Source organism: Sciurus vulgaris (assembly GCF_902686455.1).
Source record: "Sciurus vulgaris genome assembly, chromosome: X".
Lineage (NCBI taxonomy): Eukaryota > Metazoa > Chordata > Mammalia > Rodentia > Sciuridae > Sciurus > Sciurus vulgaris.
In genome coordinates this window covers 134,231,163-134,254,820 of record NC_136471.1, presented here as the reverse complement: position 1 = coordinate 134,254,820, position 23,658 = coordinate 134,231,163, and the positions used below count along the sequence as shown (strand labels likewise).

Sequence of the window (23,658 nt, the reverse complement as noted above, 5' to 3'; positions counted from 1 at the left end):
TGAGGTCCGGTTGAGATTTGCCTAATTGAGTCCAGACCGCAGTTGGTGCAAAAAATGCATTAAATTGAATGAGGTCAGGCAAAGCTCTGTGTTTTCCATGCGATCTTTACCTTTTGTCTGTTTTTCTAAGACAAAATCAACGAACTCCAAGTCACATAACAAATGAAAAGCTGCAACCAACCTTCCTGACATGTTGTTCAGAGGCAGGAAATCCTTCCCATCGCTCAGCCAGTGTATGAAACGCTGAAAAGGGATCCAGTTTGTACTTCTTCCTGTGTGTATGTTATTTTCTTGTATGTATTAATGGATGTTAATCGTGCATATGAACAGGGTTCAGTGTGGTATTTCCATACATGCACACAGCACACACTGATCAAACACAGCCTCTGTTTTTCTATTTCCCACAAAACACCCTTGCTAATTCCTAGAAATCACTATTGTGCTGTGAGGTGGACTCTTTTTAGTTTGCCCATATGGCAGAGAGCATGCAGATCATTTCTCTCAGAGTCTGACTATTTCACTTAACATAGGGTCTTTCTAGTTCCACCCATTTTGATGCAAATGACAGGATTTTATCCTTTTTATGGCTGTATAATACTCCACAATTTCTTCATGTGTTTATTGTTGATGGACACCTGAGCTGATTTCGTATCTTTGCTATTATGAATAATTCTGTAATGAACTTGAACATGCAAATATTTCTTTGGTATGATGACCTCATTTCCTTTGTCTATATACCCCGGAGTGGGAGGGCTGGATCATATGGCCGATCCGTTTTTAGTTTTTGGAGGAATGTCCTTTCTCTTCTCCGTAATGGCTGTGTCAGTTTACAGTCTCAGCAACAGTGTATGAGACTTCCTCGGGTTCCACGTCCTCCCTGGGATTCACTGTCGTTTGTAAAAACCATCGTAACCGGGTGAGATGGCTTCTCGTGGTGGTTTTTATCTGCATTTCGCTGGTGGCGGAAGTTAATGGAGCATTTTTATGTATTTGTTGGCCTTTTGGAAGCTTTTGAACTTGATTTTATCCTGTAGATAAATGACATGCTTGCAAATATCCCATCTGTAGGGTCCCTGGAGCCTCATATTAAGGGACAAGATCAGGGCTGCAGTTTTGCAAAACCTTGACCATTTATTTCGGGAGGAAATACTATACTGAGTTCCCCAGCATTAAATGGACATCGCTTCTCTCTGGAGGTGATCCATCTCTGTGCGGTGACAGAGGTACCCTGATGTATGGGGTGTTGGTTGTGCTTCTGATCCTACACGAGCTAACAAAGGATTGCCTCTCCGGAGCCCCTGACAGTAGCATTTCTGTGCTGCCCGATTCATGGTCCAGGACAGCATCCAATTATGGCTGTTAGGTCCTCATGCGCGGGACGACACCGAGCGTTTATCACCCCAGAGGGAGTCTTGTCGCCAGCACCAGTGCGACAATTACCCTGCCTCTCATCTGTCTTAGAACTCCAGCTTCGGTGAGAACAGGGGAGTCCCACTGTCCCCCTCTTGAGCAGGCGAAGGACCCGCCGTTTTAGGGAGACTGGAGAGGGTTTCCTGGGTGCCCTGGAATCCCACTGGACAGGTGCAGGTTCTTCCTTGATCTCTCAGGCATTAAGGAGGGTCAGTGAACCCAGCGCTTCCAAAATTGGAAACGGTGGCTTTGTCGCCTTTGGCCTTGATACTTTATCGGAACCTACTGCCTTTATAGAGGAAGTGAGAATAAGAGCTAAGTGAAGCGAAATAGCAAGTCTTCCGTGGTGAAAGTCAAGGTGCGTTGAGAGCTGGCTCTGGGGCTGGACCCGGGCCGAGTGTCCAGCGTGCATTGCTTAAGCACTCTGGCTACAAGCACTCTTGGCCAGCGCCTCTCCCATCCAGGGGCACAGAATCCTGGGGACCTGCTTTCCATCCGGAGCCTCCATGGGCAGCAAGAACTCGGGTGGTTGCGTCTCGTGTGACGACATCTCGCTCACAGGCCACCAGGCATCCCACCTGCACCTTCAGAGACCGCCGTCTCTCGTGCCGGGCTCGGCATCCTGCTAAGACTCTGAGCTGGCGCTTAACACCCTTGCGAGCAAAAGCCGGTGGTGAACTCTCTAGAACCCTCTGCAACCTTCCTCTGCAACCAGGAGGGTGGGACGCTCAGTCCACGGTCCTGCATTTCCACATTTTCTTCTTTCGGGTCAGGGAGCCCTCGCTTTAACGGGAAGCCGGCCCCTGCTGTCTCCAGTTAAGCCACAAAGTGCTCTTGAAATGGCTTATTTTCTGTGTTTGTTTTATTCAGGGAGCAATGCGAGGAGGCTCTGGAAAGAAAACATTCCGTTTAGAAGCTAGCCGGCAGCCCGCTGTCGGTAATTCAAAGCTATCATCCTATATAAATTGGTATCATTATACCTTGAGAACCTCGCCGAAAAAAATAATATTTGCAGACCTCTGACTTGCAATCTATTGCTCTGAAGGGGGAAGGAAAAAAAAAAAGAATAATAGAGCAGAGTTTGTTCTCCTGGGAGATTTCCGTTCAGAATTTTGAGCAGAGGAATATGTGAGACCTTTTATAGGATCAATCTGATGAAAAATTAAATGGTTAATGGGCTCTGGGCTTTTATAAATGAGATTCTGGTACAAAACCTGCACAGGACAAGATCCAGAGGGTGTCTTTGGGGAAAGTATGGGCTGAAAGGAAATCAGAAATCTGACCATTTCTCAGTGGACTGAACCAAGTTTCCCCCCGGCCGCCCTTCCTCCGCCCTGGCCCCAGCAGCTCGCCCTTGTGTGAATCCCCACCCAGACGGAGAAGAAGATGATGCAGCAAAGTTATGGCTCGGGGCGGGGAAGAAGGATGGGGACGCATTGCATATGTGACTGGGGTCATTGGACATGGACGGATTTGGAGGAAATACTCTTGGGTTGCAGAAGGAGGCAGGGATCTGTAAAATCTGCAGCTGGAGATTTGCATTCTGCAGGGGGACTGTACACAGGAAGGATGTGGCTGCAACGGAGGAAGGAGTTGGGATCTCAGCTCCAAGTTCAAGCTCTGAAGCCCTGTGGCCCCCCAGCCCTGAGCTCATGGCCTGTGGAAGGCAGGTTGTGCAGGAACACCCTTCGAGTGAGTCCCGGAAGGCCGGGAATCCAAGTTGCATTTGGAAGTCTTTTTTAAAAACTCACAGTCTGTATTTGAGCCATCGTAGATTTGCCTAACAAATCGGATAGAAAGTACAGAATTTTCCCGCACGTCCTGTGCGCTCTCTGGGGTTCCCTAACGTGTTGCCTCTCCGTCATAGTTACAGTTACACCTCGTTCCTGTCACCAGATGGGATACTGGTAACAATGGGAGCAACGCTGGTGACTGTTGCTGAGCCAGATTGTTACATTGTTCTTTTCTGACGTCTTGATTGACACTAGGGTTGTTTAATGGCATCCACCACCCGAGTATCCTGCAAACACTCGTCAAAGTCCTAAATCCCCAGGCCTCCCCATCCACCCGTCATCCCTCCCTCCCCTGTCCCCCTAGAAGCCTCAGGACCTTTTCCGTAATGGGATCCTGCAGCACGTTGATTTCCTTCACTTAAATCGTGCGTCGAAACCCCCCCTCTGTCTTTGCAAGGTTTGATCCCGCGGTTCTTTAAAATATCGCAGGGACTGGATGTACCGGGGTTATGTATCCACTCGCCTTTTGCAGAGCCTCCCGATGTTTTGGCACTGACAGGGAAACCTGCCATCAATATTCACATGTGGGGTGCGCATTGACACAGGCTCTCACAGAAGAGAATTACGAGGCTGTGGGGTTCTTCACAGCATTTTCCTGGTGCTGAGATTCTTCTCAATATACGAAAGGCGAATGTGGTTTCGATAAATGAAGGCACGTTTCTCCCGTGTTGTTGTTGACGATACCAGAAAATACCGTCCTGGGTCCTCTGCCTCTGCCATTTTACCCGACGGCTGCCGTAGGCGAATGAAAGGGGGATTTTTTTCTCTCACGGTGGGAGTGGGGGCTAGAGCGTCTTGTTGCTTCTATTTCAACCCGTTCAGCCAATTGTCACTGTCGAAGAAAGAAGGCTTTCTTAAGTTAGTGCCACAGCCAAATAACCCCAGAGCCGGATAGCGCAAGAGCCCAGGTGGTTTGCTTAGCGGGCTCAGGTAAGAGGGTAATAAAAGTCTCCCTGACGATGATTGATCCCTGGGAGATGAATTACCATCGTGGCCCTGAGCGCTCGTTCCTTGGTGCTGAGTGTGACATTTATGTATATGGTGTAGGATCCAGAAATGTTTATCACTGAGTTAAAAATTGAGAAAGATGGAACCTACTCCTGCCTGTGGCGTTTACAATCAAACAGCAGAAAGATGTCTTTATTCTTTTACTCTTTTTTTTTTTTGCTACCAGGGATTGAACCCAGGGATGCTTACCCACTGAGCCACATCCCCAACCCTTTTTATTTTTTATTTTTGCAACGGGGCCTTGCCGGGTTGCTCAGGGCCTTGCGAAGTTGCCGAGGCTGGCCTCCAAATTGTGAGCCTCCTGTCTCAGCCTCCCGAGCCACTGGGATTACCAGCGTGTGCCGCTGCACCCAGCTCCGAAGACTTTTCAATGTCTCTTTTGATGATTCGCACTGAGTCCACCTGCCTACCTGAGTTTCAGACTCAGACTGGACTCTTCACACTTCCTGAATGTCTGAGCTTGAAAGGGCCGCTTATCTTTTTACAGGGTTGCTGCCTTTCTCTACATACGGAGGGTTCGGCCTGCTCTGATGCAGAGAGTGAGAAATGGGGCCCTCTGCGTGTAGAGGGCACTCAGCGGAGGGTACAAAGGATGGCTTTGCGATTACTGCCAGGGTTATTATCATAAAGCGGTATTTGCAGGAGGTTTGCAGGGTTAGGTTGGGGGGTGCGATTTGAACCACGGCAATAAGTCCTGACAGTAATTTCTAGACTGGGGTGGTGTCTCCTTGTAATCCCAGCTAGCTACTCCAGAGGCTGAGGCAGGAGGCTGGAAAGTCTGAGGCCAGCCTGGGCCACTTGGTGAGACCCTGAAAATAAAATAAGACGCGTTGGGGGTGTAACCCAGTGTAACTCCTGGGTTCAATTCCCAGTACCTCTGAAAGGAGAGAGAGAGAGAAAAAGAGACAGAGAGAGAAAGAGAGAGAGAGACAGAGGGGGGGGCTTCCATCTTGAAACCTGTTCCTAGGACAGGAACATGACATGGGTGGCTCGTGGCCCAGGGCCATGGCCAGCTGGCGGGAGCAGAGACTCTGCCTCTCCCTGTTGGCATCTTCTTCCACGCCACTCTTGATGGACGAGGCTGGACTCCTGTACAAATGCCGCTGACCTCACGTCGGTGACTGCATCTTGCCAGGGTTCCCACTGCCCTTGCGGATGTCCATCCCGCGCACGCCTGGGCGACCTTGAGAAAGGAACCCACTCGTTGGGGCGACCACCTCCCTTTCCCTCTTGGTGGCTGAGCGGCTGTAAATCGGAGTCCTTTGTCCCCTGCAGGGCAGATCTTGGATGTCCTAGAGGAGCTGAAGCTGGCCAGAGACACCCTGGTCTACTTCACCTCGGACCACGGCGCCCACGTGGAAGAGGTGTCCGCCAAGGGGGAGCAACATGGCGGCAGCAACGGGATCTACAAAGGTGAGAGGCGCTCGGGCGACGGGCCTGTCTTCCCTCCTTCTCGGGGTCGCCTTGTCCTTCGGCGGGGGGTTTCTGTAGGGTTCCGCTGCTCCTTGGGGATAGACTCTGGGAGTCCCTGGCACCCCGGGCACTGGACATTCACGACGCCCAAGTGGCCACTTCTGTCACTCGGAAGTCCAGGCTGGTCTGGAGGGCGGGCTGGGCAGGCTCCCTTCCTTCTGGACACTGGAGAGGAGCGTCTGGGTCCCGAGGTGCCCAGCAGGTGCAGGCTGGCCGCCCCTGGACGTCTCTGGGAGGCCTGCCCCCTGGCCACTTTGCTGTTGCCCTGAAGGATCAGGCGGTCACGGGGAGTATTTGGTGGGACCCAGGGGCTGCGTGCGCGGTGCCCACTCGGTGAACCCAGGGGCCCCGTTTCACAAGGACTTCGATAAGACACCTCCGAGGGCGTAGCTGGGCAGAGCCTCGGCCACCCAGCCACACCCGCAGGGGACACGGTTGGAGACGCACAGAGATGGCGGCTTGGCTCCTGAGAGAGGCCGGAGGCCATGGTCCACGGGAAGCTTTCCTGCATCCGCCTGTGGAGTTGCAGATGGAGCGTGTGAGGACGTCTGGGCAGAGACCCCCACGAAGCTCAAATGGGCTTCCCGCCCCCAGGGTCTGGGTCGAGCTGGCTCGGGCTGGGGGTCAGGGGGAGCAGGAGGCCTGGGGACAGGGACAGGATGTCCCATTTGACGGGGACATCAGCAGTTAGCTGCATAAGGTGCTAGCGATCTGCTCGGCGGGGAGAGCCGCCATCGGCCCAGGGGAACCGAGACCCTTTTGCAGGGAGGACCGGGCTGGGAGGAGGTGGCCACCCGCTCTGTGCAATATCTTTCGCCTCATGCCCCCTCATTCTGACCCCCTTACCACTGTCCCTACCGAGTGGCGGCTCTTGGAATAATGAGAAGAAGTACCTGGATTGTTCTGGAATCTACCGGGAGCTTGGTGAGGCTGGGTCACACAGTGCCTGAGGCAAAGATGCAGAGGAAGAGGCCTCTCTGCTCTGTCCCGCTGGAGGTCCTGGGAGGCTTGGGGACCCCCAGGGCAGGGGTCCTTTTTTGCATTAAATGATTGTGTGAACCTAATAATACCAGGTTTTCAAGGAAGAACCCATCTTCCCACTTAAGAATTAAGGATTCAGTTGGGCATGGTAGCACATGTATGTGATCTTGTGACTCTGGAGGCTGAGGCAGGAGGACCACAAGTTGGAGTCCAGCCTCCGCAACTTAGTGGGACCCTGTCTCTAAAGAAGAAACTAAAAGGGCTGGGGATTTAGCTCACTGATAAAAAGCCCCTGGGTTTAACCACTTGCCTGGGGAGAAGTGATTAAGGTTTCTTCGTCTCCCTTGGTGGTACTAGTTAATTTAACTACGTTCTCGTACCGAGTCGTTAGGATCTTCATCAATAGCAAGAAAAATAAGTACACAACAGAAATCCTGCCACTTTTACTTTAGGCTGTAAAAGTAGCTGTTCACTGAAAAAATTCCATCAGCGCGGTTGAAATGTTGAGGATTGTGCACACTGAGACTCAGGAGCAGGAATCCCTGCCTGTAACGCGGCGGATATTTAAGATTTCTGTGGGATCCTGAGCTCCTGAGGAAACAGGGCTTAGGGCTCTCCCTGGACACCCTGGCACCCTGGGCCAGGATTGGCTCACTCGATCAGTCGGCGGGTGACTCTGGCAACGTCTCTTTACTCTGCATCTTGCCCGTGCCGAGGTGGTGGAACAGGCGCAGGGGTGGTGGCCCCGTTAATGCAGGTTCTCCTAAGGCAGGAGCAAGCGGCCCCGCCCCCAACGTCACTCCTCCAAACCAGAGGGTTTTTTTGTTTGTTTTTTGGTACCAGGGATTGAACTCAGGGGGGCCTAACCACTGAGCCACCTCCCCAGCCCTTTTTCTGTTGTATTTAGAGACAGGGTCTCAGTAAGTGGCTTAGGGCCACGCTAAGTTGCTGAGGCTGGCCTCCAACTTGTGATCCTCCTGTCTCAGCCTCCATAGTCACTGGGATTGCGGGCCATCCTGCCTGGTTCCCCCAACCTTCTCTGATGAGTTTCTTCAGGGTCTCCCTGATGCTTTCTTTTCCTATAGAAATCAGTTTGTGAGCCTTGACAAGTATAAACGGGGTGTATTCTATTGAGTGTCCCAGGGCAGCTGTAACAAAGTACCACTACCAGGGGACTTAAAAGTAAGACTACGTTATTCTGTGTCAGTACTGGAAGCTGCAAGTCCAAAGTCTGTGATCAAGGTCCCAGCAGAGTTAGGCTCCCCTGGAAGGTCCAAGGGGAGGGTCCTTCCTTGCCTGTGGTAGCTTCTAGTGCTTACACCCATCTTCGGTGTTCCTGCACTTGTCCATGATCTCCCCAGCCTCCGCCTCCATCTTCCTGTGGCTCTCTTCCCATTTGAGAACGCTCGACTATCTTCCCACCTACTGGGACTGAAAGCAAAGTCTGCAGCTGGCTGTTCACAATCGAACTGTGACCCAGTCCCTCTTCCCTGCCTTGTCTTCCTGGCTTCTTCTCGGGCCCCTCTCCACCATGATCTTGTTCCTGCCACAGGGCCTTTGCACGTGCAGTTTCCCCCATCTGAAAACTCATCTGCTTCTCTTTCCATGAACATTCATCTTTTTGTTCTGTCTTCGCGATTCTGCTTTGGTTAGGGGGCCGGGGATCAAACCCAGAGCCGTGCATGTGCTCAGCAAGCGCTCTACCACTCAGCCGCCTCCCCAACCCCTGATCCTGATATCAATTTTTATTTTTTAATTGGCAAATCGACAAATGGCAGTCGTGCATACTTACGGGGCTCATCACGACATTAAATTTTATGAAAACAGGGTCCGAACGTTAGATCGAGCGCATGAACTTATCGACCACCTCAATTGTTTATCGTTTTCTCTGGAGAACGTTTGAAATTCAGTGATTTTTCAATGCACAATACAGTAGCCTTTGCTCAGAAGATGACGTACGAATGGGCCAAAGATACGTGGAGGGTTTCCTCCACCTTCACTAATCGCCAGGAGATGCATGTTAAACCCACCACCACGGAACACCCGTTAAAATGGCTGGAAGAGTTTGGAATGGGGGCTCCTGCCCATCACCCCAGCTGCTCAGGAGGCTGAGCCAGGAACCAAAGCAGCTTAGGCAACTCAGCAAGACCATGTCCCAAAATGTAAATGAAAGGGACTGGCAGTGTGGCCCAGTGGTCGAGCACGTGCCTAGTGCCCAGGAGGCCCCAGGTTTACAGAAGAAGGGGGAGGAGAGGAGAGAAGAAAAATATCAAGAGGACGTTCCACAAAGGGACTCTTGGCACACGGTTACACAGTGACAGTGCCAACTAGCACAGCCACTATGATGGAAAACAGCACGGAGAGTCCCTAGAAAACTAGAAACAGAAGTGACCTGTGATCCCGCAATCCCAGCCCTGGGTGCCCGTACCAAAGGCGGTCAGCCTCCCAGAGAGACGGCCACATGCCGTTCACAACAGCCCAGCTGGGAGTCCACCTCAGTGTCCATTGGCGGGCGAGGGGATAAAGAAGAAGCGGCATCCCCGCAACGGAATACTATGCAGCCTTAAAAAGTAGTTATGAAATTTTGTCCCTCATGGCAGCATGCATGAACCTGAACCACAGTGAGCTTTGCGAAAAGAGCCAGGAAACGAACGTCCCAGGTCCCACGTTCTCACGCACGTGCAGAATCCGAAGGAGTAGAGTTCTAAGCAGCAGACGCATGAGTGACAACTGTCAGGGCTGGTGGGAGAGGGGCCTCAGGGGAGATGAGGGATCGCGTCTTTCCCTCACACCACCTCGGCAAAAACTCCCTGCCCCACATGTGGAAAGTCCTGGTCCCCTGGCCCTGGAGGTACTTCCCCCGAATCCCTTGATTTAACTTCCCTGTCTGCCTCACATTTTCCATGGTGATTGACAGGCTTACATTTTTCTCTCCCCTGACAATCTGGGACCAGAAGCCCCTTTCCTTAGATCTGGGTGGAAGACTCTGACCCCCAAATCTGAAATCCAAAATACCCTAAGACCTTTTCAAACACCAATGCGATACGCAGTTGAAAAATTCCACATCGTGAAACTTTGCTTTGTGCCCAGAATGGTTGACAATATGGCCTCAAAGGAGCTCCAGCCCGTGGGGTCTAAAGCGTGTGTAACCCTGATACATGTCGCGTTGAGAGCTGGTTCCTCCCCCTCAAGAATGTCACTCTGCCTCAGCAGATCTTCCACGATTCCCAAGAAATAAAGGAATCATCCTAAACGCCCCGGCTCCCAAGCGTCTTGGGTAAGAGGCTGTCCGCCCGCACTGCGGTTTGGAGAGTTTTCCGGTTCCTCATGGGGCCGGGACTCCTGGGATCTCAGAAGAGAGTCCGTTAAACCGGCTCTGCACGGTGGCCGTCTTGCTCCTACTTCAATCAAGGTCACCTTGAAGGAGGCTCATCCCTCCCTCCCTCCCTCTCCCTCTGCCTATGGGCAAGTAATAAATGTCAGTGGAATAGATAAATTCACTCTCTGCAGACTACGCGAGGGGGACCATATTTTCCTAAGTGTTCAAAATACACACATTCTCCTCGGGCTGAAAAAATGCTTTGAAAATTCCCCAACACTGTAACACTTTCCTCTTCTACCCTGAGTGCGGATTCCCAAAGCAACCCATTGGATGAGTTTTTTTCTTTTACAAAAGATTCACTGATGCTGGCATCTCTCTGCCCCACCAAATAACACGGCTTTCGGAGAGCAATCGACATTTTTACTGGGGGGAGAAAAGAATGATGAGAAGCCCGGGTGGTTCAGGAGAAGGTAGCTGTGTTCAAGTTCTGTCTGCAGAAGTTGGCGGATGTGTCCACGGGCTTCCCAAGAGCGGGCGAAGCTGCCCCTTCTGGCCAGTGTTCGTCTTAAGTCTGGTACGAGTTGCCTTTTCAATTTTGAACGATCACGTTATCCTCCTGCGTTGTTTCATTTTTGCGGTTCCCTTGGATTGATGTGCATTTGTTGATTGGGGGCTTGGAGGCTGGTGGACAGGTATGTCCCCAAGAGCACAGGGTGCTGGGTGGTGGCCCGCAGGTTACATTCTCACCGAGACACGATAGAGAGACGCTACTTCAGGCTCTCCCTGCATAGCATCAGCTGGGTCTACAACCCACCACGAACGTGACAGGGTCCCGTGAGTTTTTAAGGGAGCTGAAGAGTCCTACCACGTAGTGACTCCGTAGCTGCCAAGATGCCTCAGCCCATTGCATCCCTAAGTGTTTGTATGATGCTTCTCTAAACAAACCCACTGCCCAGTTGCTCAGAAATAGAATATGGGAAATTATGTAGGGTACCTTGTACTTGGCTGTGCTAATAAGCAAAAATGTTACCAATCCTGATTAATAAGCAACAATGTTACCAGTTGTTTGCACTAATAAGCGACAATGTTACCAGTTGTTTATGCTAATAAGCAACAACATCACTAGTTCTGTTTGTGCTGATAAGCAACAATGCTACTAGTTTTGTTGGTGTGAGTAGACAGCAATGTTGCTAGTTCTTCTGTTTGTGCTGATAAGCAGCAATGCTACTAGTTTTGTTTGAGTAGACAGCAATGTTGCTAGTTCTTCTGTTTGTGCTGATAAGCAACAATGCTACTAGTTTTGTTTGAGTAAACAGCAATGTTGCTAGTTCTTCTGTTTGTGCTGATAAGCAACAATGCTACTAGTTTTGTGTGAGTAAACAGCAGTGTTGCTAGTTCTTCTGTTTGTGCTCATAAGCAACAATGTTGCTAGTTCTGTTTATGCTAATAAGCAACAATGTTGCCAGTTCTTTTGTTTTGTGAATAGACAACAGTGTTGCTAATTCTGCTTGTACTGATAAGCAACAATGTTACTAGTTGTTTGTGCTGGTCAGCAACAATGTTACTATTTCTGTTTGTGCCCATAAGCAACTGTTACTAGTTCTTTTTCTTGTGCGAATATGAAACAATGTTGCTAGTTCTGTGCTGCTAAGCAACAATGTTGCTAGTTCTATTTATGCTGATAAGCAACAATGTTACTACTTCTTCCGTTTCCTATTCCCCTGCCGTCCATTGTTAGTTCAGATGGTATTCCTACTTAGAGAAAGAGCAGTTAACTGTAAAATAGCATGCATTCCCTCTTCCTTGCACCTTGGTCTCGGTTGTATTATTTTCTCTGTGCTTGATTTCATCTCATGGTCTTTGGTTCATCAGGACCCGAGAGGAGTAGGCTCTGCACACACACCTGCTCCAGCCTACCTGGTAACAGGCTGTGCTGTCTAGGTTTGGGGATGTTTACTCTGGGATGTTGGCATAAGGTTGACGTTCCTTGGAATGCATTCCTGAGAGTGTGTCCCTGCGTCTCAGCAAAGCACGTCATCAAACAACACAGGGAGCATAATGGACTGGTAAGAGAATTCCTGAGGAGGACCCGTAAAACTTGGAAAGTCCTGCCTGGAAATTCAGAGAGCCTTGTGGAGGGGCATGCAAAAGGTACGGCTCAGAGGAGATCACTGGATTCCGGGGGCATTCGAGTCTGGTCTTGAGTACTGTGGGTTGCATTGGAAAGAAAGGCAGATATTAGGGAGTTTGATTAGGTAAAAATTATAGTTAGTTGAAGTGGCTGCATCAGTGTTGAAAAATTCAGTGTGATGGAATAAGGAAAGGGTTGGAGCCTAACCCTAAACCAAAATTCAGGAAGTTGGCGCAAAGGTGACCCGATGCTTGGCTTTATAAATAAAGTTTTATTGAAACACAATCATGCTTATTTATGGACATCTTGTACCTTTGCTGATCCTTGGCTTCAACAGCAGAGTTGAGTAGTTGGGGAAGCCACCCACCACGCTTAAAATATTTGCAATCTGGCTACGATGTAGAGGGAAACTTTGCAACCGCTGACTTCTTGGCAGTTGGATGGACTGGTTAGGTAGTCACTCTTCATCGTTCAAGATGCCTCAGTTAATTTCCCAGGGGTTCTCTCACTTGAGTAGAGATATCATCTGGTCCTTTATGTCCCCAGCCCCTGGTAATGGGTGAATAGGAGGTTGGTGGGAACTACCAAATGTTGTTATTTCTCCCGTCTGCGATTTCTGGATTTAGTGCTTGGAATTCATAAATCACAGAGACTGCAGACGCCCCCATCTTGGAGCAGAAGACATCAGAGTGAATCACGATTACCGCATCCCTCCCTGTGATTTGCCTCCCTTCAGGGAATCAGCGCTATCCCGAGTGGGTAGATGCCCGCGGGAGCAGAAAAATGAAAAATAGAAATATTTTAGAAACTCTGCCCAGATCAGGTTTAAGAATGACGAGCATATGTTCTTGCCGTCGAAAGCCATTCGCCCTTGCTGCGTGACAGCATTCGGCAGGACGAAAATAGCAGCCTCGTTTGGAAACAGCTGTCCCGCAGAGCCTGGAGTAAATACCGTGGAAGAGTCTGCCCCACGCTTGTCTGGGGAGCCGCGAGGACCCAGCGCGGTCCTTCTGTGCTGGAACCTCGCGGTGTTACGAGTTGTTACTCAACAATCACTCATCTGCATGTTAAATTTGGACTTGCCCTTTTTCTCTCTCTCTCTGTTTAGTCATTTTAGAAGAAATGATCCAGATTCCCTGGCTCGTTTTCTTTTCTTCTCCCCAGAACCCTGACTTCTTCGTAACCAACTCTTGGTCTGCCCAGGTGGGATTTCTTGATTGAAAGACATCCCTTGTCCTGTGTTCTCTGTGGCTGCCTGTGAACCATCCTCTCGGACCGAGTTTCTTGAGGGAATGATACCCGTTAATATAGCTCTGCGTTCCCCATAGGATCTCGTGGGCATCCCATCAGCGTGGTCTGTGGCTACTCTGAGTCGCCCTTTGAGGTTCTGAGCGAGAACCCCAGGTAGGTATCTTTGCGTCCCCTTTAGTGATCTCGGAATCAACGTTAGAAAACACTAACATCTCCGAGGTCAGATGCTTGAAATTCCATCTGTACCTACTCTCACTATGTCACTTGGACCCAGTTTTTCCAAATGCACCGCGACGGTAAGGATGGCAGGAGGTAGTCTGCGTAACAGATGAGGTCGCTGTTTAATGAGCTGGCTGAATTCCATCACCATTCCTGACCGGAGTCTGTGCTCGCTCTAGAAATATTTGCCCAAAGAGGGGAAGCATCCTGGATTCGCCCCCTGAGTTTCCGCTAACGCTGCTCCATGAAGCCGGTGCTCTGGAGAACGCTGAGCCGTGTTTTCTCAGCCTGGCGGGTGCATTTTGTGCATATCCCTTTCCAGGCCAAATGGCAGGAGGAAGGAGACTGGAAGCCAGTGTCTGATGAGCCGGGATATCTGCCTCTGAGCACATGCCTGTGTGCAATGTGTGATCGGGCTGCACCAAACATGTTGTCCTGTAGGCAGAGTGTGCTCTCATGTGTTTATCTTCTGCTGAAAAAAACATTTTAAAAGATATATATATATATATATATATTTTTTCTTTTGCCATGGCTGTTGGGAAAACACTCCTCTTACAGCTTTAGAAAATGGCAGGAGATTATATTTATTGATACATTTCTTTAGTTTGCAAATGTAGATGATGAATCACAAGATGAGAGGCTCACCATGTATGTGTGGCGGGTGCGGATCTTTCTGACTGCGTGCCCGTAGTTGGACAGTCCATAAGGAAGCTCGCGGTGTGTGGGACCCTGTCTGATACCTTCAGGAGGAATCTGGGGCTGGGCATAGCAAAGACGCTTGCCCGCCGTGGTCTGGGGCCAGCAGTGAGGGTGCTCTGTTCCTAGCCACTTCTTCCCCTGCAGGTATGAGTGTTGTTCGCAGGTGGGTCTTCGAGGCTTGGAATTCCCTCCGGGATTTGGAATCTCTGGAGTGGGTGTGACGTTCCTAGGGTTTCTTCCGGAATTTTCTTAGATTTTGTTTTCAAAGCCGTTGCACCTGAAGCTGTGCTCTGGTTAAACTCACCGCCTGTTCCCTGGAAGTCGGGATGTTAGCAGGGTCCCCGGAGGGGGAACAGACCCCAGACACGTGATATACACAGACGGTGGATTTGTCTGTGGATTCCTGCTTTTAAAACAGCCAGGCTTCTTACCCGCTCTGATACACGGCTCTGCAGCCAGATGCACCCTTGGAGTCACCTGGTGAGCCCCCCGTAAAATGTCCAAGTCAGGACATGGCTGTGTGCCCTGAGGGTGATTCTCGTATTTACTCCTTGGAGGATAAAAGATTCCCTCTGTGTACCTGGTCCCCTTTTCGTTCTGGGGAACTACATAGTTCTCCACCTGCAAAGATGAAGTGAGATTGAGGAACTGTATAAATCCTCAGGCTTCAGAGAGGGACACGGCCGGATTTGAATCAGTGATTCTCCCATTTAGACAAGGGACATTCTCCACGTGACTAAATCGGTCTCAGTCCCAGCGTGCTGGAGACGGACCGACTCGGCAGAACCTTTGTGGCTTAGGTGTGAGGATTTAATGAGATAAGATGTCTATTTCAGTCCATGTCCCCTAAGAGGTAAGTGATTAAAATGAGTCCTAGGATCACCCAGAAAAGTCCTTACACCAACCCCCTGTGTTAATGCATCCAGCAACACCTACTTCTTCAGCTTGAAAAATGCAAGCACACTCGGTCAACTTGTGAACTATGCATTTATCAAGTATATGTGTGCATGTGTATTTATACACTCACATTTTATAAATAAAAAAGTGTGTTTATACATATGCACACAGATACACACACACATACTATATCTTCATTATTTATTTGTTTCATATAGACTTTATTCACATACCCTGAAAGTATCTTTTTTATTTAATTTTTAATTTGTTCTAATTAGTTGTCCATGAGAGTAGAGGGCATGGATGCATTTTGACAGATCAGACATAAATGGCGGGTCGTCTCTCATTTTTCTGACTGTCCATGTTGCAGGATCACATGGTCATGCAGCCACACATGCACATGAGTCAGCATGTCTGTTCACTCTACTGTCCTTCCTGCCCCACACCCTTCCCTCCCTTCACTCCCCTCTACTATTCTAAACTAACTCTGTTCTTCCCTCTCTACCCCCTTGTTGTGAAAAAGCATTCACATATTAGAGAGAACATTTCTCCTTTCGTATTTTGGGTTTAACTTATTTCACTTATCATGATATTCTCCAACTTGAACCATTTACCTGCAAATGCCATAATTTCAGTCTTGAAAGCTGAATAATATTCCATCGTGTGTGTGTGTGTGTGTGTGTGTATACATATATTCCATCCATTTACCAGCAAATGCCATAATTTCATTCTTCTTTAAAGCTGAGCAATATTCCATTGTATATATATATACCACAGTTTCTTTATCCATTCATCTGTTAAAGGGCACCTAGGTTGATTCCATAGTTTAGCTATTGTGAATTGAGCTGCTATAAACATTGATGTGACTGTGTCACTGTAGGGTGCTGATTTTAAGTCCTTTGGGTATAAACCGAGGAGTGGGATAGCTAGGTCAGATGGTGGGTCCATTCCAAGTTTCCTGAGGAATCTCCACACTGCTGTCCAGAGTGGCTGCACCATTTTGCATTCCCACCAGCCACGTGTGAGTGGACCTTTTCCCCACGTCCTCGCCAACACTTATTGTTGCTTGTGTTCTTGATCATTGCCATTCTGACTGGGGTGAGATGGAATCTTGGAGTAGTTTTGATTTGCATTTCTCTAGTTGCTAGAGATGATGAACATTTTTCACAGCCAGGACCTGGAGGTTCAGTGTCGGGGTGCCTGTGGGTTTGGCTGCCCTTGGGGTCTTCCTCCTTAGAGAGCTGGTGGCCACCATCTGGATAATGTTCCTCAGAATTGCTCATCCCTGGTGGTCTCTTTCCAAATGCCAGCGACATTGAGATCTTGGGGGTGATAATGTGGCTGAACCCAGGATAGCTGAAGATTGGTAGGACCTGAAAGGACCTTTATAAAATGATTTCAGTGCCCCTATGTTTTAGCTGCAACCCATCACAAGAGGTCGTGTGGGTGGGGGGGGGGGTTATAGATACTGAGCATCCCTCATTGGAAATCCAAGGGCTGTACAATCTGAAACTCTGGGCACCACCATGATACTCACAGATGCAGAATTCCACTCCTGACCTGGTGGGGTGGATCACAGTCCAAATGTAGGTGCGTTGAAAATGTGGTCTAAAATTGCTTTTGGCCTAGAGGGCGAACAGAGTGTGTAGGAAGTGGTGTTTAGATTTGGGCTCCATCCGCAAAGTAACTCATTATGGCCAGGCTGATTTTCCAAAAATTGAGACACTCCCTCCGGGTGAGGGAACCTGATGCTGTGTCTCTGTGTGCTTTGGCCCCAATTCAGGATTTGCAGAACTGTGAAGATAGTGGAGGGCGTCCTGTACGCCCTCGGCCCAACTGACCACTGCATAACCCTGGGGTTTGGTTCAGCCGTGTTGACTGCCTTTGAGGATATTCACATACAATCACTTTTTCCATAAGATCTTTTCCCATTGCCGGATCCAATGCCCATGCCACCTCACCTTAGAGTGAACTTACAGTAAACTTTGCAAGGTGGCCATTTCTTACTTTTGTTAGAATCCCATTCATGGATTCTGGTTTATTTTAGCCAGGGGGGCAGGACAGAATCGTTGGTGGAAGTGACCCCTGTTTGGAGACATGGCGATCCCTTATTTCCTTTAACGTGAGGAAGGCGTGACCTTGATGGAATGCAATTCTGCAGGTTCCGCCAAAGAGGGGGATGACCGGGCCATCCGTCCCGGGTTCAGATTCCTCCTTCAGCTCTACCCCCAACAGCCTGAGAGAATTCTGGCAAGGTGGTCCACGTCCCGTTGCTCCGACGTGCGCTCTGTGAAGCACACGGAAGGGTGTCTGCCATTCCATCTCCTTGAGGTGATGTCGGGAAGATCACAGGACAGCTTCAGCTCTCACTGGAGACCGTCAGAGACAGGACGCGCCGTGGTGTGAATTTACCCGTGAATTTCCCGTGAACGTCCATGCATGTCAATCATCCGAATGCTCGTCGTGGGAAGATCTTGCCAACGAGACGTTTCCAGTCTTCAACCTGTCTTTGGGAAATGAAGACTCTCTCCAAGATCCGTGGAAACCCCAGGCATCACCCGAATTTAACTTCCTAAATTTAAATGGCATTGATACCCAACGTGGATCATGCATTGTAGGGCTCTCGGCTAGACTCGTCAATGAGTCCTGGGAAACTGCTCTGGGGGAACCGTTGGTTGATTTCACACATCACCTGCCTGGCCTGAGGGACTCCAGGCTGGCCCCTTGGTCCCCATCCAGGCAGACCCTGCCTCCGCCCTTCCACTGGAGACGGGCACCAGATCTCCAACATCCTCTCTCGACATTGTGATTCACGCAGCGCTTCCCTGGCCGCATCCCCCAGCTCCCGGGTCTCGTAGCTTTAATTATATTCCGAGTGTTTCCTATGCGCCAAGCTTCTTTCCCTGATCACACAGGAAGAGCTAGCTATTCTGGGAATGAGATACAGTGCTAACAGCGGCCAGTTCTTTGTCTCTTTCCTTTCTTGTAGTTGGTAACTAGGTTTGGCACCTGGCGTGATCGTTCTGTGTAGCGCCAGCTACAGAACATGAGGCAGACACGGTACAGCCTTGGTCCAAGGGCACGGGGCAGATGTACTCGTTCCCAGCACCAGTGTAACAACTGATCACAAATTTGATGGCTCAAAGCAACAAGTATTTATTGCCTTGTGCTGGTGGCAGCCACAAGTCCAAATTGGGTCTTCCTGGGCCAAAAAATAAAAAAAATTACTCAAGTGTTTACAGAGCTGTGTTCCTGTGCTGTGTGGGTCCAGGGGAGAATCTGCTTTCTTGCCAGCTTGGCGATGCTGCCCACCTTCATGAGTTTGCGGTGCCCTTCTCTATGTTCAAAGCCAGTGGTGCAGCTTCTCCCTGTAACCACAACCCCTGCTCCTCAGAATCTGTTTTCCTGCCTCCCTTTATCCCTTACAAGGATGCTTTGATTTTTTTTTTGGAGACATTCATATAACCTGGAATCATATTTCAGAACACCTTATCCCATCTTCAAAGCAACACAGAAATCTGGATACACACACTTAAGGTGTGACCTATTTCACCTGCCATATCTGGTATTGGAGGCAGCAATAAATTTGGAAATCCCTGATAACAGTCATTGATGGGAGTCTTTGTTATTTTGAGATTTCAATCTTCCCAGTTGCAAAGTCATGACTCACAACCACCACACAGGGCAGATCATGTCAAGCATGGTGTTGACCTTGTTGTTTATTTTTTTCCCACTGCCCTATGTAATTTTGAAGTGCTCACTGAGTTCACCCAATTAGAGTACTTGTTTCTTACCAAAGTGATGGAGCATTGAAGAATACATGGATATGAGCTTCAAAGAGACTAAATGTTCCCCGTTCCCTCTCTTTTTGGTATTGTAGGAGGAAAATCAAATAACTGGGAAGGAGGCATTCGAATTCCAGGTATCCTTCGATGGCCAGGGGTGATACCGGCTGGTCTGGAGATTGACGAGCCCACAAGCAACATGGATATATTTCCTACAGTAGCCAAACTAGCTGGATCACCTTTGCCCAAAGACAGGTATGTTGATGCAAGTTGACCGGTGTGGTCTCCCTCTGATTTCACTGGCCATTGTGTTCCAGTTTGCCTGACTGATGATGTGCTATCTCTGACTGGACTTGTTATCTGTGTCCAGCTGTGGGACTTCCTAGTGGTTGGCTAATGTGAAAAAGTCTTCTGTCTATCCTGTTATCCCAGTGGGAAATAAACTCAGAGGTGCCGAGGACTTAAAATGCTTTTTCGTAAAAATGGATACAAAATATTCATCTATTTATGGCATACGGTCCAGTAATTTCACACATGTCAACAACGGGCCGTGATCAAATGAGGATAATCAGCATTTCCTGACCCTCACATGTTTCTTATTTCTGTTTGGGGAAACTTTGGACCCTTCTTGTTTAGTTATTTTGAACTCATAAATTGTAGAATACAGTCCCTCTATGGTAGCGCTACAGAGCACCTGAACTGATTCCTTCTATCTACTGCACTTGGGTACCATGATCTAACCGTCCATTTGCCCTGCCCTCTCTGCTTCCCAGTCTCTAGTGACCAATACTCTCCTCTCTTTTTCTATGAGATCACTGGTTTTTGTTGTCGTTTTGTTTTGTTTTAGCTTCTGCAAATGAATTCTCCCCTCATTCCCTTATCGTCCAATCTTTGGTACCCACCATTCTCCTCTCTCTCCTGCGAGTCTTGCTTTTTTACATTGCCCCTTTTGGTCTGTGTCATAGAACATCCTCCATCTGTGTTGCTGAAAAGGACCGGATCCCATTCTTGTCCGTAGCTGAATAGAGTTCCATTTTGTACCTAGGTTGCATTTTCTTTATCCATTGTGGACAAGTTCCATCTCTTGGCCGTGGTGAATAGCGCTGTATCCAACATGGAGGTGCAAATGTCGCTACACCATACGGATTTCATTACCTACGGATATCCCAGTGTGGGATAGCTGCATCCTATGGTAGATCCATTTTTAATTTGGGGGAAAACCCTCCCATACCGTTTTCCATATCTGTTGTGTTAATTTACATTCTCATCCATGATCATTGCACATTTTTAGTGACCGGGAATGTGAACATAAGGCAGTTGATCCAGTGTTTTCCTTTCAGTCTCCCGTTGATCTGGCTGGCCATTGGGCTGTGGGGCACCTCCTGCTTGGACCCCCATATTTGATCCCATATCTTTCCTTTCAGACCCACTCAGCAGCAATTTGTCACACCCAGAAAGGCAGCTGGTTCCCTGTCGAAGGGCCCTGCTTCCCAGCATATCTTCATTTAACACGTTCTAAATGAAACGTCTTTCTCTGAAGTTTAAATACAACTTCCGATGACATTGCCAATGTTTCCCTTCTTCTTAAGTGTTATTACCAATCTGAGGCGTCCTAAGTGAAGCCCGCTGATTAATTGTTTTCATTAGTTTGGTGGCAGGCCAGGCTAATGTCATGCAGGCGGCTGCAAATCTCATTTAAATCTGGCTGCCAGTAGGAAAGGAGAAGAAAGGGGAGATCAAAGACAAAAGCCAGGGTCCTGCCAGACCCACGCTAATGACCTGGGTTTTCTCACCTCCCATTTCTTCATCCTTTAGGTTTCTCTTTATGATTTTCAAAGTTCGACTATAGGCGCGAGCCCCTCCCTAACCCACATTCCACTCTTAGCACCCCAATGAGAAAGGTAGCCCTATCCATTGAGCCATCACCCACCTCTTTGACCTTGGTTTCTTTATGTTCTCCAGCGATCAAGGATTCCAACGTTCTTTTCATGAACGTGGTTGTATCCATCAACATCTATACTACTTGTTAGCCAACACTGGGATGATGGCATTGCTTACCAGGTAGCTCCTAGGGAAATCCACCATAAGGATAACAGTGCAAAAAATGACAGAGAACATCTTCCTATTATTGTGAAAATGATTTTGGCCTCCCAGACCTCCTGAAAGGATCTTGGAGATCTCCCAGCGTCTCTGAGCACCCTTTGGGAGAAGCTGGCGGAATGGATAAGAGTGGAGATGCTGAAGCCACAGTGCTTGGATTCACAGCCTGATCTCCACCTCAGGCTGAGAGTTGAACCTTCCTGAGGTCTTGATTCCTTGTCAAGACAGTGGGTTCAATGCCAGGGATGACCTTACAAGATTGGAATGAGGATCAGGGACCTCAGCTCATGTAAAGTGCAGTAGGAAGAACGTGTGAGTGATCACCACTTCTCTTTGGCCCACCATATTGAAAGGCGGTAGTGGCGTGTACAGATCTTTCCTTTCCACGTTTAGCAATAATCCAGGGTCATAGAATCAATAGTCAGAAGACTGATGGGGATTTTTTTTTTTTTTAAGATCTATTCTAGTGAAGCTATTTTTCTTTTCCACTCTAGTGATGGAAAATTCAGCAGCACTAATTCACCAAATGCCTTTTCTTTTATAAAGCCAAAACTCTCTTCTCTTGGATTCATCTGCTCATTGGCCCCAGTCTCATCTTGAGGATAAAATATAATTCTTCCTTCAAGCAACTAAAACAGAGTGTTCATGTAATCCTGTCCATTACGTCCTTTTCACTCATGGCCTATAATATTAAAAATATCACTACTCTTCGCATGCATAAGATCTTTGAATGGTTTTCCATCCAACCTGGGCAATGTCACGGCTAGGAAGAAGTTTGGGGCCAAGCAGAAAACCCGTAATGGAAAATTCTGCTACTGTTACCAAACTCTGTCTCCTCCAGTCCACAGCTGATGGAATTCACTTGGTGTTCCTTATTCATTCACATTACAGAAGGAAATAGTCTCCTCTTGGGTAAACCCAGGTATTGGGTGTGAGAACCATTGATTAATTAACCAATGAATGTGTTCTCAATATGGAGGGCTTCCCTCTGGGGCAGATTCTTTCCATGGATCCCAGCGTTGACCTAAGTCCACCCACTGATATGGTCTCAGGTCCCCTGCCTTTTCTCTTTAAGGCTGAATAAAACCCCATCATGTGCACAGACCACATTTTGCTCATCCACTTATCGGTTGACTGACACGGGGGCTGATCCCCTAGTTCGGCTGTTGTGAATGGCGCTGGTGTGAACATGGGTGTGCACGGATCTCCATCTAAATCGGTGGCTGTCACGCAGCGTGACTGTTCCCCCGGAGGTTATTTAAGCTCTCTGGGGTTCCGTTTTGGAACTGAACTGTCCCCAAAGGCTCATGTGTGGAAGACCTGGTCCACTATACCCTCCCCACCTTGATGACCTAGAGCTCCCTCGAAGCCCCCAGCCTGTAGGGCCAACCCACTGTGAAGTGGAGCTTCTGAAACCATCTTTCCTCCTCTGAGTCGTTTATCTCGGGCATTTTGTCATAGCAACGGAAAGCTGCCTGACACACCTGGAGGAGTTTCGCTTGTTTCCCCACAGGGGACCCCTTCCATCCTGTGGGTCGAGGCCGAGGAAGCAGCTGAACGTCTTGGGGGGCACAAGACAGCCCGCTACGGCCCTGAGTATCTGACCCAGATTCCACTCTGAAATTTATCATTGCTCTTTTATGGAGAAGATAGTTGTTATAGGAACTTCCATCAAAAGTTTCCATTCAAAGCTTCCAGATAACATCTTCGTATCTGTCTATAAATTTGACGCTCAAAGATCCACCCTTTAAAACAAAGGAGTCTTCACTCTTTCCTGCTTTATCGATTCTTTTTCTTTTTTCTTTCTGTTTTTTTTTTTTTTTTTTTTTTGGTAGCACGGATTGAACCCAGGGACACTTAACCACTGAGCCACATCCCCAGCCCTTTTTACACTTTAATTAGAGACAGGGTCTTGCTCAGTTGCTTAGGGCCTCACTAAGTTACTGAGGCTGACCTTCAACTTGTGATCCTCCTGCCTCAGCCTCCTGAGCCTCTGGGATTAGAGGTCTGGCAGGAAAGGGTTGGCGAGCTAAGGGGGTGTCCGGCAGAGGGTTTTGCTCGGCAGAGTCTTCCAGCATGGAGAGCACAGCTCTCCACTGAGCCACAGCGTGCCCAGGGGACATTTCTTGTAGCTCATTTCTTTCTCATTCAGTGCTGTGACTTATCTAGAAAGCCTTTAGTGACCATCACACAGGCCTATTTGGAAAAATCATTCCCCCTTTCCTGGAGTCTCCAAATAAGCAGATTCTAGTAACACATGAGGCTGATTTTTTTGTGTGCTAAAAAACAGAGGCAGTGTAGACTTCCAAAAAAAAAAAAAAAAAATCTCTAAGACCTGAACGTATCGGTTCATTAAACGAAGTATCTTTCTGTGGCTCTCGTCTTTGCCAGCAGACACAGTATTGCCAGAGTATGATCGGCACCCCCGGTTCCTAAGGTTGGTATTGAGGAGTCACAAGAAACCAGAGTTGATGAAGCTTTTGGAAAATACCTAAGTTCTGGCTATAAGCTCTTCCGTGGGGAGGAAAGGAAACAGAACCACACTCTCAAAAATCACATTTTGGAGGTGAAATGTTTGCATCTCATTCC

The 23,658-nt window shown here is 48.6% G+C and overlaps 2 protein-coding genes across 6 annotated transcripts in view; one reads left to right on the top strand and one right to left on the bottom strand.

Annotated features, from left to right (window-relative positions):
• Positions 1-23,658, top strand: part of STS (steroid sulfatase) — a 437,786-nt gene that overhangs the window by 396,643 nt on the left and 17,485 nt on the right. For all 5 annotated transcript variants that reach the window (XM_079123184.1, XM_079123182.1, XM_079123183.1 and 2 more), the window contains exons 8-9: positions 5,487-5,624; positions 19,065-19,224. In XM_079123184.1, the coding sequence (XP_078979310.1) occupies positions 5,487-5,624; positions 19,065-19,224 (298 nt within the window). The remainder of the gene's footprint in view (positions 1-5,486; positions 5,625-19,064; positions 19,225-23,658) is intronic.
• PUDP (pseudouridine 5'-phosphatase) overlaps positions 1-23,658 on the bottom strand; it is a 205,734-nt gene that overhangs the window by 170,511 nt on the left and 11,565 nt on the right. The window lies entirely within an intron of this gene.